The 16,643-nt window shown below is 48.7% G+C and overlaps 1 protein-coding gene across 1 annotated transcript in view; it reads left to right on the forward strand.

The window, feature by feature from the left end:
- The window catches only part of PLEKHA8 (pleckstrin homology domain containing A8), a 54,515-nt gene extending 40,470 nt beyond the window's left edge, over positions 1 to 14,045 (forward strand). The window contains exons 13-14 of the mRNA XM_045288856.1: positions 4,750 to 4,811; positions 9,053 to 14,045. Coding sequence (XP_045144791.1) covers positions 4,750 to 4,811; positions 9,053 to 9,250 — 260 coding nt within the window. The 3' untranslated portion in view covers positions 9,251 to 14,045. The remainder of the gene's footprint in view (positions 1 to 4,749; positions 4,812 to 9,052) is intronic.
- Positions 14,046 to 16,643: the final 2,598 nt, after the last annotated feature.

A 16,643-nucleotide genomic window follows, 5' to 3' on the forward strand; every position in this document is an offset into this window, starting at 1 on the left:
GCCCTGCTGTCGGTCCAGGGATGGGGCTCTGCAGAGTCACGGGGATGCTGCTGCAGAGGGGAAGCGAAGCACCAGAATGAAAATACAGCGTGCCTGTGGACATGGAGAAGGCGTGCAGGCGTTTTGTGAATGGCTGACTTGAGTGATAAAATAGGGGAAATGTGTGTGGCTCCCTATGGGCTTTGCAGAGGCTCAGTGATCAGGTCAGCTAACCTGGCTGTACGCTGTGAAGAAGTGGGACCCTCACTCTACCCTTCAACCCCACAATCCCTTATTGGGGTGATCATGCTCCAACCTCATCGAGGTTCCGACTCCATTCTGATATAGTAGAAGAAAATAAAACCAGAAGCATGGTTGGGTTTCCTTAGTTTCCTTTTTTTTTTGGTAGTTTCTAAATTCTTGATAAAATGCATAATTTGTGAAATCAGGAAAAAACTCAAGAAATACAATGTTCTGTATGTGTGTGTATATTGAAATGATAGTGATAGGCTAGGCAGATGCACAAGCAATCCACAGTGGTGGTTGTTAAGGGCTGACTTCGACTCAGAGCAGCACAAACCCTGCCGAGTCCTACACCACCCTCACAGTTGTTACTCTGACCCCGTTATTTCTCACTTCATAGGAGAAGAAATGGAAATGAGCAATGGACACAGTTAAAATTCTTATTAGAAATAGAAATAAAATATTTTGACAAAAAATTAAAGTATTGATGTTACCTAGTGTTCAAGGGATCTTGGGGAATTGAAATGTCTCATATACTGCTTTTGGAGTATAAATTAACAAATAGTATCTGATAAAGTTCAATACGTACTTCCCCTTCCTCTAGGAATGCCACTTCTAGATTTGTTTCCTAGAGAAACATCATTTATTTGTTCCGGAAAACTTGAAAAAAGTTGTTATTTGATATGTTGTTTATAATCATGAAAAAATCGTAATCCACCCAGATGTCCCAGAAAGCAAAATGATTAACCATTTGTATGTGCCTACACATGTGCATACATGCATCATGGAATATTATCTAGCAGTGAAAAATGCGATAGATCTATAAGTAGTGAAACTGAAATATCTCCACGCCATATTATAATATAAAAAGAACAAATTTCAAGCTCACATACCATATTTAACCATTTATATGGATAAACAGAAGACCGAACATTTTTCTGTTTGTGCATATATGCATGGGAGGCAGTCGTCTACAAGGGTCCACACCAAACGGGTAGCTTCGGTTACAGTAGAGAAGAGGCTGGCGCAGGGCCAGCGGTGCTTCGCTCTGTTGTACCGAGTGGCTGTGTCAGAGCCAGCGCAACAGCACCTGACTTCAGAAGAAGGAAAGCCGTGGGCCGGGTGGTGATGGAAAGGAGGTGGGCTTTTTCTGTATTGCATGGATTTTTAAAATATATAGCTATTTATGACATATCATTCCAGCTTATAACAACGCTACAAAGCAATAGAACCGTTCCCGTGGGCTCCCAAGGAAGTAAATCTTTAGGAGTGGTGGTTTCTAACTGCTGACTATGTGGTCAGCAGTCCAATGTGGAACCCACTATGCCACCAGGACTTGACCCTCACAATTTGGCCTCAAGGTTTCTCAACCGCAGTGAACATCTCACCTGCCACCACACCTCCATGGTGCTCCTGTGGTCTGGAGCACCATCTCCCTCCCTTCTCTTTGCCCCGCCCAGCCTGCAAGAATCCTCTGAGAATTTTCTCTGCCCACATCCCTCCAGGCTGGGTGATACTGCTCCCTCTCCTGCCTGCACCTGGAGCACTGTACACAAATCCCCGTGGAGCTGTGAGGGGTTTGTATAATAAGGATCTGTTAAATGGTTTCCTCCCTTATCAAGGGCTGGGAACTAATGTTAGCCCCCAAGGGTCTCTACTGTCCCCCACTGGATGTGGAACGTGACAGAGCAGCTGTTCCCCGTGCTGGTCCCCAGGAGACTTTGGTGGCATTCAGTAACCCTGAGACCCTGAGAGACCGCAGCTGTACTGTCCGACCTCAGTAACTCACTTCAGGATGTTTTCCATGGACCATTTCAGCGATCATTTCAGCCCAGATCGCTCCTTACATGGTTCAAAGCTTGCCCCCTTGTAGCTTATCTGAGAGACGGTGCCCGTGTTCTCTGCCCTGTATTGCACATGTTGTGGGTCACGTTTCTCAAGATACTTCACATCTAAAATATCTGATAGCACGTGTCCCTTTCCAAAACATCAACTTGATTTCAAGTGTAATTTCATTGAAAACTTTTGTCTTTAACCAAGTCATAGTCTACTCAGAATATTCCCCTAAAAGAATTACTCGCTCTGAGCTCTTCCTTTAGGCTACATATTTCTAAGAATCTTCTCTGGGTTGAAATTCACTGATTCTTGACCATTGCTGCTTTCACTTCACCATATTGATGCTGTCGTTTTCAACTAGCTTCCAAAGCCATAGGTGCCCACCCAATTGCTACGGAGTCGGTCTCGATCCATTGGACCCCACGCAGCGCTCCGAGGCTTTGTAAGGCCCACCTGGGGCACAAGGTCTGCACCCAGTGCTCCCCTACAGTGCCACGCTTGTCATTCAATTGTATAGCCTTCTTTTAAAAAAAGATTTTTTAAGCAAATTTGAAGTATGTAAAATTACAAGAGTAGAATATACTAAAAGTAATACTAAGTCCTCACCCTAGATTTTAAAATTAAAAATTGAGCAGAATTGCTGGTGGACTTGAAGTAATCTGGGATAGAGGTACTGCCATATGGCAGCTCCATTTTGATCAGAGACCCCTCTACCCCGACATCTTGGGCAGTGTCTAACCCATGTGTCTGTTCACTGCAGACAAGCATGTGCTGGAGGTTTTGTGGCTGGCTTTTCTATTTTAGCTCCAGCTTTTACAAAATAATTCAGAATTGTTTCACATCCTATTGGAGCCATCCCCGACGCAGTCATTCGCTAACTGGGGTAGTGTGGAGAGTCCGTGTGGACGGGACGTTGGATGTGGTGCAGCGTGCAGACCAAGCCCCCGTCACGGCGCCCTGCTGTCGGTCCAGGGATGGGGCTCTGCAGAGTCACGGGGATGCTGCTGCAGAGGGGAAGCGAAGCACCAGAATGAAAATACAGCGTGCCTCCTAAGGGTGTATTTCTTCTCAGAAAATTCACTGTGACTCGGGCACATCTTTCCTTATTGCAAGCCCTCGGACGCTCTGCCGTGTGATACCCACCCTCTTGTACTGGCAGGGGATGGGGTGGTTTCGTTTTTCAGAAATAAAACTTTATGTACCAAATCTGGTATTTTAAAACACATTTGAACCGAAAAGTTGGTTTTGGTCTTTAAAGTACAGAATGTGAGCATTGTTTACATCTATTCCTCTTTAACCAGCTTTGTAACTCCAAGCCCCTGTTTTACAGAATTGTAACAAAGGTTTCTAACTTTAGTGCTATATATTCACAGGGACAGTCAAGACAACCATTTCACAGCCCAGAATAGGGTGCTGGAATTGGAAAGACTCTGATAGTTTTACACTGGGGGACAGATGGCTAGAGAGGGCAGCAGACAGACCCGCTCAGGGACACGCAGATTTCAAGTGCATTTTTATATCTATGGTGGATGAGGGTGAATCAAAAGGTAACAGAATCAGAGAATCCTTTATCAAACAGATAGTTGTTCGCAGCGATGGCCTGCCACCATACGGACCTCCTCCTAGGTCTGTAACCCTGAAGGCAGCGCCTCCATCTCTCTAACCCTTCGCTGAAGAAACCCTCGCTTTCTGATGTACACCACCCACAACAGCAGTTGCAGCATCCTCAGGGACTCACGTGGTTTTGTTTAAGATGTTCTTTGAATTTAGGGAGCAAACGAAGACATTTGGGAGCTCCGGCTCGGGTAGGGCTGGAGCAGGGCTACAGAGTCACTTGAGCAATATTTCCCAACAATTGGCGCAGGCCAGCCCTTGCCACCCTAGACGGAGGAGCAGGAGCGTGGTTGGGAGGGAAAAGAAAATCCTCCACACGACGCCTGACCGTTTCTAGTCCTCTGAAAGTGACTTCCTGTGGTGTCTTGTGTGCTTTCAGAAAGTCTCTTGAGATCACACTGTTGCCAGTCCCTGAAGATGGTCTTACAGGTGGCCCGAAACCACTGTTTCAGTTGAACTGTTTCATAGGTTTTTTTGTTTCGAAGGCACCCTATCCAGACTAAAACACATGCGTTACGGAGAGAACTTGTCTGCAGCCACCCTCCAGTCACAGAGACGTATTTAAATACGTCATGTAATATTTCAGTCCATCGCGTGTAGCATAAGCCTGTGCGTTTATCTGCAGGAACCTTACCAGCAATGCTTATTTTAGATAACTCTGCTTTTTCCGATTGTATTCATTTCCATTTTCCAATATCCTTTCCGCTCGCTTTATTTCCTTATATATGTTATTGTTGTTTAACCATGAAAATAAGTTAAAGTTCAGATCCTTTGACATAGTTTAAAAGATAAAAATGGATCCATTCTTTTAAAAAAATGTGGGATTTTTCCTATTTAAGACTTTTTGGGATAAGAGGCTTGTGATTTGATTTTTTTCCCCCTGTGAGTTTCTTTTTGTTGTTTGTTTTTTTTATTCATTTTAATCGTTTCATTGAGAGCTCTTACAGATATCACATTCCATAGTTCAATCCCATCACGCAGTACTGTACAACCCCCGTGAGTTTCTGAAACAAACACTACATAAGCTCTGAATGAAGTTGTACCTCACCGGCTCACTCTTCTTTCCTTCTTCTCAAGATAACGCATATGGTCAAACTTTACGGCAACACCACGGCTGGGTCGTTCGAGGGGTTTTTGCGGTAAGATCTGTCTTCCTAATGTTCTGGCCACAAGGTGTAGGTGTGTGTGTGTGTGTGTGTGTGTGTGTGTGTGTGTGTGTGTTGGTTTGTCTGTTTTTAAGTAAAAGAGGCGAAATGTTGCTTCTTTCCTTGACTGTAGGCATCTGGTGTGTGCAGGGAGAAATTGACATCAACAAAAAGGTCTAGAGGAGAGCGTATGAAAGAGTGGCTTTGCCCTCCCTGAGTCCAGTGCCATATTGTAGAACTAGACAGAGGTAGACGGGGGGCCGGGAGCCCCAGTAGCTGCTGGAGAAGGGAACTAGTGGTGCATCCGAGCAAGCAGCTCCCTCTGCTGGCCTGGCATCCAGCCTGCTCATGCTGAGGTCGCAATGGAACTCTTTCTCCGAGGGACAATTAATTTGGGTGTTGCAGAAGCTAAAGCTAGCAATTGCTTCATGTCCAGTGGTTTTCCCTGTAAGGGTGTTTATGTTCCCGTGTTGGGGCTCCTCTAGGGGAACCCCCTCCTTAATAGCATATTGCACTAGGAGGAACCCAAGGGTCAAGTCCCTGGGACAAATCCGTAGGCGGCTTTGTATACTGACCCCCGTGCATCCGCAGCGGTATTGGGTAATCGTGAATCAGAGGCAGAGTCACTGTGAGTGCCGTGTAACTGAAAAGGCAGGGGGTGCCCTGGACACATGATAGACGGGAGCATTCTGTAGAAGGCCGAGGATCCTTTCGCTGCATCAAGTCAATGCCAACCCAGAGCGACCCTGCATGCATAGCCACTCCGTCACTGCGGTTCCTAATTTAAAGTATAGCTGGCACCACGTGCTAAAGAGTTGTTTCCATCATGATGTGTTAGGAGGTAAAGAGAATGAAAAGAATTTATAGTTCAAGAAATATCAGTGAACCCCAAATATTCTCAGAAGGCATGGAAATGGCTAGCTTCCTATCTGACTGGCCCTAGGACCGACTGGGGCTAAAACTGTTCACAGCCAACTTTAATGCGTATTTTATCATCATAATGACAGTTCTCATGTGGCTGTGGGACACCGGGTGGTTCATGTTCATAGGCCACCTCTGTTGGTCTTCAGGATGAACGCCCAGCATCTCACCGGCTCAGAGTTCACTGACTCTCAAGGTCCTTAAAGGGGCTATGGCAGAGCCCAGGCCTGGCCCCAGATCTTTTGTCTCCTGAGCTAGTGTTCATGCCTGCATCACAGGTCTCCGCAGTGAACACAGAGCAACTCTGACCCCGGCAGCGAGTTCCTTTGGCAGCGGAGGCCTCCCCAAACCAAACTCACTGCCATCAACTCGTAGCGACCCTTTCCGATGGAGAAGAACTCCCCCATGGGTTTCCGAGACTATAAGCCTTCACTGGCGTAGGAAGCCTCCTCTTTCTCCTTCGGAGTGGCTACCAGCCCAACTTGTCATTCATCCTGCCACCAGAGCCTTTAGGTTCATTGACACCCTGGGCATGTATGTCATCTTCTGAATGTTGATGTATTTAATGTGATATGTACTTCTCTGAAAAGCTATACCAAAAAGGCCCACTCCCTGTAACCCCGTAAGACAGGGTAGAACCACCCAGGAGTTTCTGAGACAGCACCTCTTTACACAAGTAGAAAGCCCCAGCTCTCTCCCACGGAGCAGCTGGAGGTTTCAAACCTCCGACCTTGCTTCGGCAGCCCAATGTGTAACCTCTCTGCCACAAATAAAATAGCTTTGTTTATTTCCATCTTCGACGAAAAGTTTCATTTTCTCAAAATCAGCTCCTAGAAGTAAGCATTGCAATAATTGCTGCAGAAACCACAACCACAACAGCTTCTAGTTGTGAGTACTTCTATGTACGAGACATGTGTCCCGTACTTTAGGTGCATTACCTTGTTAACCTCGTAACTCGGAGGTAGATCTTTTCTTTCTCCCCTTGATCCAAAAAGGAATCTGAGGCGCAAAGAGATGAGCTCGTACACACCAGGTTGTAGAGTCAGCACGTTTGGAAGACTCTTGTTAGCAGTGCCAATGACTTTCTTAAGGTTGCTGCTTTTTAAGAGAGTAGATTGTTGGGCGCTGGTCAGCACTCTTAGCAATGGAGGTACGTCTATAGTTAGACTGGCTGGGTCAGTGTTTCTCTGACAACCTGACTGGAGGGTTTTGTGAGTGCCCTACCCTGTGCCCATGGGCAGAGCCAACCTCACGTCAATGGTGCTAAGATGCTCCAGGAAAATGTGTTTTACCTTCAGAGAATTTGGCTTACTCGCTTGCCAAATAATGAGCTTCTGTCTTGAAGCAGCTGTCATCTCCTGAGTGGGCCCCTGGTCCAGGCTCTGCCTCCAGCTTCCTGTGACCCTTCAGGCCGACCCTCTCCCCATCAGTCAGACCGGAGTAGAGGGCGGCCTTTGGTTCCCAAGCGGACTTTGAGAATTGCATCGTCTTAGGCCCCACTCTGGAGAAACTTAAAAAAACAACAGCAAAAAACCCCCCAAATGTTATGTGTGTGTGTGTGTGTTTTACTTAAACACAAGAACACAAGTTGTTGGTTTTTTTAAATAACCAAAGCAGCCATCCTCCATCCCCCACTTCCCGGATGGGCTCATTTGCTAGGTCCTCAGCTTGCTCTTCCTTGACTTACCCCTGCATTCTGTAGTCTCCATCCTTCCTAAGGAAAAGTTCAAGGGAACTACACTATTTTTTAGTTCCTTTGTGTTTGAAAATATCCTTATTCTACCCATTTTCTAGAGTGGTGGTTTGGGTGGATGTAGAATTCTAGGTTCATAATAATTCACCCTAAGAATTTTAAAAGCATTACTCCATTACCTTTCCGTGTCCAGTGAAAAGATTTCTAAGATTCAGCATCCTTTCCTTTCCTGCTCCATCGTATATAAACTTCCTTACCCCTAACTCTAGATGCGTTTGTGATCTTTTCTTGATCCCCACTTCCTGTGGTCTCATGTGGAGCCCCTTTGGTCCGTGCCATCCACAGTTTAGAACTCGTGGTTCAAATCTGGAGTCCCACATCCTTCCACTCTGGGAGCTGCTTCACATCTTGTTGGTGAACAGTTGTCTCCCCTTTATTTTTTGTCCTTCCCATGAACGCCGACTGTTGTGTGAGTGCTTATTATGGGTTAGGTGTGGGCTAGACCCTTCCGACATTTCCCATGAATCCTCAGCAGACGGGATGTGACATTAGTTCCTGCATGCCAGTCAGTTAAACCAAGGTTCTTGGTATCTTAGCACCTCTCTCAGATCCCTCAAAAATAAACTAAGGCAGTTACAGGATCCCGATCCAGGTCAGTTTGAGCAAGCCTATACTTGAGCCACTGAATGATAACAGCAGCCATTCTCTTTGTGCAAAATAGGTAGACTGAGTCTCAGGGACTTTCAGAGTAGGAGGAAGCTCAGGAAAGCAGCTGGAAATGCTGATTCAAGAGTATCCACCCATGATGGAGAGATCCCAGCAGAGCCGACCGAGGGACTGCCAGGAAGCATGGTTTATAGCCACTGGGCAGTGACACTCTGCGCTAAAGGGTCCCTGTGAGGTGGAACCGACTGGACAGCAGAGTGGGAAAAGGGAACGGTTGGCCAGCAGAGGGACGTCCTGGGAGTGTAAGGAGCCCCAAGCCTCTTCCGTGAGGAAGTAGCACAGTGAGGCTGGAAAAGCACCCAGATGATGCTGAAACCAGATCCTAGCTCCGCGCTTGCTGTTTCTGTGACCATCTGCAAAATGGAGGTGAGGTATCACAGCACCTACTATGCAGGGCCCTTCCCAAGGTCCCTGGGAGTAAAGCAACGTGCAGTTATCAGCACACAGCAAACAACAAATGTTAGCTTCTTCCCTCTTAGTAGGCATCCAGGGGTGCCCTGGAAGGACCATCGTGCCGAGGGAACGAGAAGAGGCACAGAGCCACACAGCTGGAGAGATGGGGGAGACACAGCTGCCCGAGGAGCTGGCCATGTGGGGCAAAGGCTGTGACTGCCACTTGGTGACCCTAAGGGTTTGAGATGGTACTGTGACTCAGCAGGGAATTTTTCTAAAGATGGCCCAGGTGCCAGCCTCCAAGTTTTTATTTGGTGCTAGGCACATCATGTTAGGGAGTCCCAAAATTAGATGGATAGATTCCTATTTCTTTACCCTTTCTTTGTGTGTGTGTGTGTGTGTGTGTGTGTGTGTGTACATGCACGTGGGTGTGCACACAAAGAAATTGAGTGTGCATAAAAGACAATGCTGGTGCTTGTTCTCATGGGCAGTTCTCTTGCAGTTAGCTCTGAGGGCAGCACCATCCTATGAAGATTTTGTGGCTGCGTTGACCATAAAGGAAGGTGACCACCAGAAAGAAGCCTTCGGTATTGGGATGCAGAGGGACCTCAGCCTTTACCTCCCTGCCATGGAAAAGCAGCTGGCCATACTGGACACACTGTACGAGGTCCACGGACTGGAGTCTGATGAGGTGGTATGACGTCAGTGGGACAGCGCTGCCTCCTAACTGCAGGGAATAAAGTTTGCTAATGTGTTTGGTTGCCCTACTGCATTGCAGCAGCAGTTTCTACCCTCTCCAGCCCCTTACATTGGAGGATGGAGAGGAGGAGGCAGAACCCAGTGCTTTTATATATGATTTTTTTAATTGCATATATATTTTGTGTGTTTAAAGAACACGGTGCTATAGATTGCAGTTCAAAGGGCCAACTGGAAACCAAAATCAGAGAGCTAAGCTCTGCTCTGCGATTACAGACTTGAACAGCAAGTCAGAAGAAATTTGACGTTTGACAAATGATTTATTGGCCTTGTCTTGTGCTGTGTTTTGTTTTTAATGGGCCACCCAAACCCAAGCTGTAAATGAGCAAATTCTGTATCAATGAGTATTATTTATAATCAGTGTTGCAACCAACTTACACTGAAGACTTGGAGGCAGTTTAAGCCCCTTTGTGGAAGCTAGTGAAAAAGAGCCCGCTATTCCTTTTAAACTCCTCAGTGGACCCTCCCCCCCAGTTCTGTTGGCAAGGGGAGCCTGTGCAGTCAGGTGTGATGGGTATGGGTGTGAACCTGTGATTATAGAAGGCGGCCGAGACCGTGACAGGGAAGGCCATCCCTGTTTCCTGGTGGGACACGGACTCCCCAGAGATGTCTTAACACTGACCTGGGAGAGGGGGGCCAACCATCCGAGAGGACACACACCTAGTCCTGTCAGATGCTCCTCCACCCACGATCACCAAACTGGCCTTCAAGGGGACCGTTACCCCATTTCAAAAATAAGGGTTTGCGGGGCAGTGATTTGTTCCAGCATGCAGCCACTAAGTACAGGAGCCAGGAATGAAATACAGTGGATTCGAAGGGGGACAGAATTTCGGAGAAAGCCAGGGATATTTTCTTTGTCTCTTTTTAAAATACTTAGGTTTTTTTCCCCACTGTGGTCTGAGAGCCAGCTCTGCATCAAAGCCCTATGGAGGACTTCTCGAGGGAGCAGGCTCCCAGGGCCGTGGGCTCTGCCTCTGAACAGACTTCCCAGGTGATCCTTCAGAGGCAGGGTGGAAGAGCCATGGCCCGAGTCCCCAGTCTTCTGGCTGTCCTGTTGTTCTCGGGTTGTCTGGGACATAGAGGCGGTCAAGAGAAGGAGGCAGCCGCAGGGCCTTGGCAGCGGTTTCCCTTGACGTAGCTTGGCTCAGCGTCAGGGACCACACTTCTGAGTGCACTCTCTGCTGCAGCCTGGGCTAATCTCAGCCATAGAGCCCTGCAAACGAAGCACAGCTTTAAGGCAGATAGCTGTCTCATCCAATGACCTTGAAGAGCCAGTCTTGTGAAGAGTGAGCTGACCCTTTGTCCTCCCAGGCCGCTCACTGTGCCCCAAACCTCGGGCACCTTCCTCATTAGAAAGGCTGGCAGCAGTTCCCCCCAGGGAACGGTGAGTTCTTGAAGGGGTGCAGGTGACAGCCACCTGAACCTCTCTAGAGCCCGCTGTGGGGCTGTAGGTCCCAGGGGCACCGAGGGTCTTGATAGGGAGGAGTGAAGATTTGGTCTTTTATCTGTTTTTAAGCAAATAGGCCTTTGTTTGGGTCAAATTAACAAAGCACAGGTACTCTGCCCACATACAGACTTCTGGAAAACACTTCAACTGCGAATCCATCCACAGTCGTCTTAAGACTGGGGGCTGTGACGAGGCTATTGTTGCTGTCTTCCCCGAGCCATCAGCAGTGGGGAGGCCTGGGCGCTGTGGGCGTTTCTTGTGGAGCCGTCTAGAAGGGATGAAGATGCTCTCAGCATCATGGCATCTTCAGGGTTGGGAGCAGGTACTGGTCAGGCTTCCAAAGCACTCACGGTTCTATAGACTGTTGGTCCTTCTTCCCCCTACCCCGGCTGGACTCATGGACTCACCAAGCAAGGAGGTGGTCAATCTGAACATTCTCAGAGTGGTGGCCGCTGCCCTGCCCGGCCACGTCACAGCATGGGCACCTCTGGATAATTGGGAACCCGGGTCAGAATTCTCTGACCCGGCCAGATGAGTTCACATTTTCTTCTCCCTTTTCCCGGCCCAGGAGATGAGGGCCGTGGTTTCTGAATAGATGTCTTCCTCCCTAGAACACCCTTGTTTATCCAAGAGATGTAAAGCTCTTCAATACAAATAATTAGAGCAGGCAGCTAATACTCTCCCTTGCATCCCACGTGTCCCGAATGGAGCGTTCTCCCGGATCTCCGATCTCCGTTGCTCGGATCTTCCCTTTCTTCCGTGTGGCAGTGTGTGCTCATTTGCATTACTTTCTAAGAAGGAGGCAATGAGAAAGGAGAAACAACAGGGTTTTTCTTCATCCTCCTCCATGCTTTCTGAGACACCCAAGCTTGCTTTCACCTGGACAATGAGGAGGAGATGAGAAAGCCGCTATGTCCATCGTTAACCCCGACTCAGGGCACCTTTTCTAGAGACGCCTTTTGAGAACATCTCAAGGAAAGAGAGTAGTGTGTGGTCTCTGTGAGAAGAGGCCACCGTCACTTTGGGTGGTACCTGGCCACATGCTTTCACACGCGTCCTGTAGCAGAGGGCAGGCGGGCTCCGTGGGGGGCCTCTGAGAATGGAGGTTTCTTAGTCCCGGGGGCTGTCTTCCCTCTCGGATTATCACTTCGTATCTATATCCAGAGGGAGTGTGCTCAAGTTTATGCTCATAGGAGCTATGTCTTTTCTTTGAACTATAGGGGTAAAGTAAGAAGTTTCCCTCTGAGGACACTTAATCTGATGGTGAAAATCCTATGTACAAAGAAGTCTCTCACGAGGCAGTAGTGATAGCCAGGGGTTTTTGAGCAGTATATGAGAGTAAATCAAAACAGTACAGCTGCACAATCGTAGACATCTGTATTAAAGAGGAACATCAAAATGTGAAGCTATTGTTTCTTGACATATCTTCGTTCTAGGTCTACACACTTCTGAAGGTGAGATTCCCATCTCTCTAACACCTACAGTATTTCCCCAAGTGGGTGATAACTGCCTGCCCTGGGGTTGCTTCAAAAGCAGAGACCTCTGGTCTACCAGACAAGCACTCTTAATTGCCAGGGGAGGCAGGGAGTGGGGGAACTGAGTCATCATTTTTCTTTTTTTCTGAAAAGGGGGCAGTAGATCAGATAAGGTTGGAAATCCGTGGTCTAACTCTTCCCAGAAGGGAATTCTGTGGCCTTTAATTTACACCTTGTCAGAATGGCAGTTTTCGCCTCTCTGTGGAACTAGGATTGTATTCCTTTCGATGCTTCTTGGGTTTGGGGAGCAAACCGGCCCCTGACGGGGCAAGATCAGAGCTGTCCAGTGAACGGAGGAAGGTTTTGCAGTGAAATTTGCCTCGGGCAGCCCGTGCAGCTCGGAAAGAGTGAGCAGGTGCATTGTCCAGATAGGAAGCATGCCTCAGTGCAACCTTCTTGGCTTTCTCTCTCACGTGTGCAGCTTTTAAATTTTCTGTAAGCCTTTGAAGCTCCGTGATAAAGCTTTATGTCCTGAGAAAATCTGTCAAGCTTGCCACTTGGGGTTCCGAACCACCGTCGCCACAGTCGCAGAGCTTGCCCTCTGTCTTGGTTCACCCCAAGGCCTCCGTGGCCTCCTTTCAGGTCCTGGAGCCATCTGAAGCCCATTCTTGTGTGGAGCCCCAGGGCCGGAAGCCTGTTGCAAAGCTTCCATGGCCCGTTAGCAGCCCGGCCGTCAGCATCATTGGTGTTGGTTGGCACGTTTTTGAAAGGCACGCTCATGAGACTCCGACAGCGTGCTTCTCAGAGCACTGTCTGCAGCCCCCACTGACTGTACCGACGTGTGCGCATACACGTGGGGCCACCGCAGCAATACTTTCTGACTCAGCCCCACTCGGTGCTGTGAGGGAGGGAAACCGTTTACATTGTTCCCCATGAAATGACGGCGAGCTACAGGACGTCAGGTAGCGGATGTGCGTTTCTGAATGGCTCGCTGAGATCAGTTGCTCCCGAGTGGGTTTAGTTGTCAGCTGTAAAGCAGCCTAGCTCTCCCCCATTCACGGCTCACGACCCTTTTAAAAAATGACTTCGTGACTTTTTTTGAATTTATAGGGTTTTTTCTGTAGGTTGACAGTTTCTTAGCAAATACCTGTATTGGAAGCCATCTTTCTGTTCGCTGGGCTCGTGCCCATGTCCGAGGCCTGATGTGGGATGCTCTCCGTGGTCTCGTGTGGCCTGCCCACCAGCAGCCCGTGTCTGTCCCCGTCCGAGGTGCCTGGAACGCTGGGTAGAACTGTGCTCTGCTGCCTGTCCCGTTGTAAACTGCAGCGGCTCCCTCAGGGGTTTCATAGTAATGAGAAACATTTAAATCTCTCAGCCGTCTAGTCGTGTTAGGTTGTTAGGGGTCTGTTCAGTTCCCTAACTAAGCTGTTAGCTAGACCTGCACTGCAAACACGCCCGGTGCCCATCCCGTCTGGGCACAGTGGCCGTTTGCACCGTGATTCCTCATTGCCCTGCCACAGAAGGCAGAAGGCGCCCCAGAGCACGAGCGGACGGTCTGGAGAGGACCTCGGTACGGGTGGGCGCATGCACTGCTCTTTCTTTGCCGTTTCATCGAGCTCTGAGTTAAAAGGAACAAGCACACTGCTACTGTGGGATGTGAACCTTCTCTAGCCCTTGCTTACTCCCATTAGCCACTTCTTCCCAGTGAAGAACTTTCTCTTTCCAACTGGGCTGACCCGTCCCGCAGGTCATCAAACAACGTGGATACCTGAAAAAGGGACTGGGAATGAAGAGGGGCAAGAGACGCGAGAAATGGAGACAAGACAGTATTATTGAGCAGAAGGCAGAGTCTTAAATACCCAATGGTGGGCAGGTAACATTACATCATATGCTAATAAAGTGTAACGGGTAGTATCCAATAATCACGCAGCTACCAAATGTGGAAGAAATGGCAGGCATCAGTCCTCAAACAGGTCCGCATGCAAATGAGGTGCACTTGGATGCCTGGCGGAGGTGTCCAATGAGCATGGCGGCTGCCTGCCACCGAGCACCAATCATCACAAAGGCCAAGCAATTAAAAAAAACTCAGGCAGGACAATAGGCCAGGGAACATCCCGGAATGGGAAGCTTAAAGACAGCAGACGGCGCAGGCCATGGGCTGAGGGACGTGCAGACTCCCACACTGGGCGATGTGAGGACCAAAGCTTCGAGCTGGTTCATTCAGGTCCTGTCCCCTGCTGAGACTTGGTCCTTCTGCATTGTGCGTTGTGGAGGCACTGGGTCGCCATCCATAAGGCCTGCAGTTTGAACCCACCAGCTGCTCCATGCGAGAAAGATGAGACTGCCTGCCCCCCACAGAGACCCCAAAGGGGTGGGTCTACTCTGTTCTCTAGGGTCAGAAACAACTCCAAGGCCGCCAACTTGGGTTGGGAAAACCGTTAGAATCATCTGATTCTGATGCAGTACATTAGGGCTTGAGAGGCAGCTCGCCAGCAGGGGGCCGGACAGGTGTGAAGCTCCCGTGAGAACATAAGAAGTCCTGCGTGCTTTAACTGTGTATTTTAGCATGAGGGCAGTGTTTCCTCCTGACACCTATTCAGTAGAAACTAGAGCCGTCTCAGGCCACGGGCTTCTGGGTAGGTGTGTCTCTTGAGTGGAGGGAATGGGCCGGGGGTCACCAAAAGGGTGAGAACGATGAATCCTTTGCGCCCTAGAAGGCCAGTGAGCTAGGTTCATGCATGCTTAAGGGACGCTTCCCATGTGTTGTGGGAACTGCAGAAGAATGGCATTAAACAGCCCAACTACCTCATATGAACTGGCTGTGGACAATCTGTGTCAGATGAGAAATGTGTTCAGATAAATTGCAGCTGCTTAATAGACTGAGCAAAACAGTCTCTAGCCAAAGGTGAGTGTGTACATAGAGGAGTGTCCTCGGATTCCTTTCAGTCCACGCCCAGTGTCCTCTCAGACGCCTGTGGTTTCATATGTCCTTGCACTTTGAATATCTGTCTCAGTCTCCCGTTAACCTGGTCTTGTCTGCAGAATTTTGAATGAGCATCATAATGACGTTTGTAAGAAAGTTAAAACGACGAAAGTGTCGTGTGGCTTGTTGATCTCTTATTACAATGGACCTTGACTTAGAATATAATGTTGGGGCCTTTGGGGCCCAGCTGGTGAATGATAAGTTCATGTTTAGATTTGCATTGTTTCTCTGTACAAGTTCTTACTCTGTATCATGTGGGCCGGGGCACCGGGGAGGGCTTTCCTTTTTTGCAAAAATGTCTGAGGACATCTGTCAGATTTTATATTCGTTAGTTATAATAAACTTATTTTTAAAGTATTTTGTCGAATGCTTCTCTTTACAGTTTTTCTGTGTGTGTGTGCGCGCGCGCGCTGCTTTTGCTTACCTCATCATGCCAATAGTAAGTATTGTTTGTGGACTCGTTCTGTTTGCCAGGCACCATTCTGAGCCTTTTGCCAACATTAGCACATTGTTCCTCCAAATACACGCACCCCTCTGTTATCGAAGGCGAGGCCGTCAATACGAACGTCAGCCTTGTGTGAAAATGGGGGGGGGCTGACCTCATGACATCACTCCCGATTGCACCATCACTGAGAAACAGCACAGCCAGGCTGACACCTAACCCTCACAGCCAGTCTGACTCTTGTGTCCTTCCTGGATGCCATTGATGGGCAGAAGAGATTCCCGGGCGATTTCCTCTTCTACAGGAGAAATCTCCTGGCGAGAGTTCAGTGGGAGTAGGTGTGCCTCTCTGTAGGACAGGGGCTGTTGTCCTCCTGTCTCAGATGAGAAAGCAGACACGGGGACCCGAGCCCAGGGCACCTTAGCGAGTGAGTTCAGCAGGCTAAAAAATGTTCACATGCCGAGCCAGAGGACCATCTTGGTGCGTCAGAAACCCTCCAGGGGCCTGGGTGCTGCTTGGGCTGCAGAAAGCCGGGCTGCTTTCACAGGTGGTGTGTACCTTTTTGTCCTGGTATTCTGATTCTGTTCTCAGAAAAACCATGTTTGTGAAACAGTTCGTGGCATTTGCTAAGCATGATACGTTGACATAGCTGTCTGTCTGCTGAGTACTTTACATGGCCCAGAAGACACGTTGTGCCTGTGACTGATGCCAGAGCAGGCCGACCTTGTCAGTTTTCCTCCCGGAACACACTTGGTTGCTGTCTCAGTCAACGAGTGCTTCTGAAAGAAAGACCACAGGCGGTGCCTTCCTGAACAGAAACGGGGTTTCTCACCACGTAGGAGGCTGGGCGTCTGAACTCGGCCTCCTGTTAGAAGGCTTTGTCTGTCTGGTCTGTTGGCTCTGAGGAAAGGCCTTTCTTTCACACCTGTCCCTCAGGTCCTTGGTGATCCTCAGGTGACAGCATCTATCTTCTCCCACCCGTGCTTGCTT

This window comes from Echinops telfairi, unplaced genomic scaffold (assembly GCF_000313985.2).
Source record: "Echinops telfairi isolate 266 unplaced genomic scaffold, ASM31398v2 ScPeMD7_23;HRSCAF=83, whole genome shotgun sequence".
Classification (NCBI taxonomy): domain Eukaryota; kingdom Metazoa; phylum Chordata; class Mammalia; order Afrosoricida; family Tenrecidae; genus Echinops; species Echinops telfairi.